At 58.6% G+C, this 2,938-nt stretch overlaps 1 protein-coding gene across 1 annotated transcript; it reads right to left on the bottom strand.

Moving 5' to 3' along the window:
- Nucleotides 1-294: 294 nt before the first annotated feature.
- Nucleotides 295-1,647, bottom strand: LOC124651929. The gene is made up of 2 exons (XM_047190945.1): nucleotides 1,182-1,647; nucleotides 295-953 (listed from the first exon to the last, which is right to left on the bottom strand). Exons 1-2 carry the CDS (start codon nucleotides 1,645-1,647, stop codon nucleotides 295-297), a joined length of 1,125 nt encoding a protein of 374 aa, XP_047046901.1.
- Nucleotides 1,648-2,938: the final 1,291 nt, after the last annotated feature.

The following is a 2,938-nucleotide window of genomic DNA, read 5'->3' on the forward strand; positions in this document are numbered from 1 at the left end:
TATAAACTGCTGCTAGAATGCCTATTTTTATACATACTGTATATAAATTAGCATAGTTATACAGTCTTGTAGAGTTTATATAGAAGTGACGGTACAGAGCTAATTATTAAAGCAAGAACTTGAGACGAATATTCTTAGATCCTAGCACACTGCGCGCTACTACTCCGTACTAGACATGCATCTAAGTGTAGACTATCAAGCTGATTAACCCTGTCTCCAAATAGCCTAAAACCCTTCTTAATCCCTCACAATTTCAGCTCCCCTTTGAGAGCACACCCTAATGCTAACGCCTCATCAGGAGCTTCCACACGCACCGAGCGTGCTCCCCAGCTTCCTCTGCGTCCCGCCACACCGCCGCCGCGCCGTGCCCCCACCGAACGCAGCTCCGCCCCCGCCTCTCAGACCGTCGTGCCCGGCGCCGCCGTTCCCCTCGTCTCGCGGCCTCTTGGGCCCCACCCCGAGCGGCGTCGCCTGCAGCCTCCGGCCCCGCATCGCCTGGACGACCCTGAGCAGCATCATGACGCCCTCCACGTTGAGGCTCCACCACCCCGGACCGTTGCCGCGTCGGGCCAGCTCCCTGCGCGGCGTGCTCGTCCTGCAGGTCTCGATGGCGTCGAGGAGGTCAGACACGACCGACTTGCTCGGCAGTGCCGCGGCGAAGGCGGCGGGGAGCTGTGTGGCTGTGCCCTCGGCGCGCGCGCCGATGGTGATGATGAGGTGGCGCGCGGGCTGGATCGCGCCCGCGAGGAGGGAGTGGTTTAGCAGCTTGACGACGGCAGACGTGCGGACGGCGCGCTCCATCTGCCTGGCGGTGGCTGCGACAGTGGCGGCCGTCCCTTCGACCGCGGCGGCATGGCCGGGCGGCGTGGTGGGCCTCCCGAGGCGCTGTATCCTGGCGTGGGCGCGTACCCATGGGTTCCAGTGCTGACTCTGCTCGTCGGGTTCGTCTGTACCTGAAAGAGTACAAACAGTAGTTGCGGTGAGAGAGTGACACTTCGAAGAAAGGGAAGTTTGGGTCTCTAGGCTCGACAGGTCTCAATGTAACAGAAAGTGGAGATTTAGGCATGTGTGTTTCTTAATGCTAAAGTTTGGACCATTTATACACACGGAGGAATCTGCCTAAAATATTTACATGAAAATGATATATCGAGGCATGAATGTGCAGCAGTGTTGTAAATTACCTTCGGCATTGGAGACGATATCCTGGTAGGCGCAGAAGCGTGCAAAGATCTCTGCGAGCGCGTCGCACCTCCTCTCCGCCGGCGCCACCCCACCATCGGCGTCGGGCGGCACGACGACGGCGTAGAAAAAGCCGGGCAGCTCGAATACGAAGACGCGTGCGTCGACGCGCGCGACGAGCGCGTCCCGGGCCAGCATCCAGTGGTGGTCGCCGACGGCGCAGGTGGCCATGGAGACCGGGTGGCCGTCGACCCGGACCATGCCGACGGACATCTCGCCGGAGCGGAAGAGCTGCGCGGCCTCGAAGCGGTGGCCGCAGAGCACGAATAGGCTGACGGGCGCGCCGCCGTCGGCGGCGAGCAGCTGCGTGTCCCGGCCCATCCGGTGCTCCCTGGTCCGCCCCACCCTGAGCGGCGGTGGCCGGCTTGCCGCGTGCGCTCCGCCGGCCCCGGCTTCACGAGACGCCATCAGGCTGGGGTTGTTGGCAATGCTGCTCGATCGACGCAAACAAGGGCAGCAGAGACGTTACAACTAGGAGAGATATTATGATCCGTACAATGCGTCCAAGACATTTTCTGGTACTTGGTGATAGATAGAGATGCCGCAGTGTCGCGTTGATAGCGAGAGGCAAGCAAACACATTGCGATCATGAGATGATAGCGAGAGGCTTACCACACTAGGAGCTCGGTAGCTGATTCGAGCTCGAGGGCACCACTTGCTAAGCTACCTAGTGTCCGCAGATCCTTGAGGCGCGCGAAGGAAGCCGCTTGGTGCTAGAACGCCATGATCGGCATGGAATCACAGACACTGGGTGAGAGAGTGAGAGCAGAGAAGGGATGTTTGTGTGCGTGTGTGTATGAGGCTATGAGAGAGAGGAGTGCACTCTTAAATAAAAGACCGGAGCAAAGACGCGCGCTCCCTCCCGTTTGTAAGGAAGAAGACCGGGAGAGAGGCAGCTGAGGAGAGCGAGGGGAAAGGGAGACCGAGCGCGCGTACGTGGGAGGCGTCGCCATGCATGCATGCATGCACGCGCCACGCACGCGGCGAGGGACACCTCGCCTGCCTCCGCGCCACCTCGCATGGGACCCGGCCTCGGCATGGGGCCTGAGAGCATACACGTGGCCCCCACCGCGCTACGTGGCCATCGCACCTCCACGCGTGGGCTGCGCTGGCCCGCTTGCATGCCTCGTACGTGCGACCGCTTCCGCCCCCGGTCTCGTTTCCTCGGAGATCATCAACTCAAACGGTTAACCCGCCAAAAAAAGATGAACTCAACTGGTGAAGTGTTACTGGCACGAATGTTACTTTGCTCAATGGGTACAAAACGCACCCACACCCGCAACGTAACGTACGCTACACTGAGGAATTCAATTCAGGCGTTTCTTGGGCAAGGAGTCAACGTGCCAACCACACCGCAGGTACTTCGTTCGTTGCTTCCTTCGGTTATATCAGTTGTGGCCCGAAGCTTGCATGCACCACAGCCTATACGTACGTTACATCCACGGTAGAGCGAGGTTCGTTCAACACCTCGATGCGATCCTAGCTAGTCATGCGCAATAGGCGTGCCCACCCCACTTCTTCCTCACTATTTTGGATTATTTTTAGAGTAAAATACATGGTGGTCATTTGTACTGGTCGGCTGGGTTCAATTAGATCACTGTACACATACTACGGTCAATAAGAGCGCATTTTGTAGCCTCGAGGCCCATTGGCTCACAACGGGAGAGCAAAAATGGCTAGTTAGTTGCGTGGAGCGTCT

Source organism: Lolium rigidum, chromosome 5, assembly GCF_022539505.1.
Source record: "Lolium rigidum isolate FL_2022 chromosome 5, APGP_CSIRO_Lrig_0.1, whole genome shotgun sequence".
In the NCBI taxonomy this organism is placed as follows: domain Eukaryota; kingdom Viridiplantae; phylum Streptophyta; class Magnoliopsida; order Poales; family Poaceae; genus Lolium; species Lolium rigidum.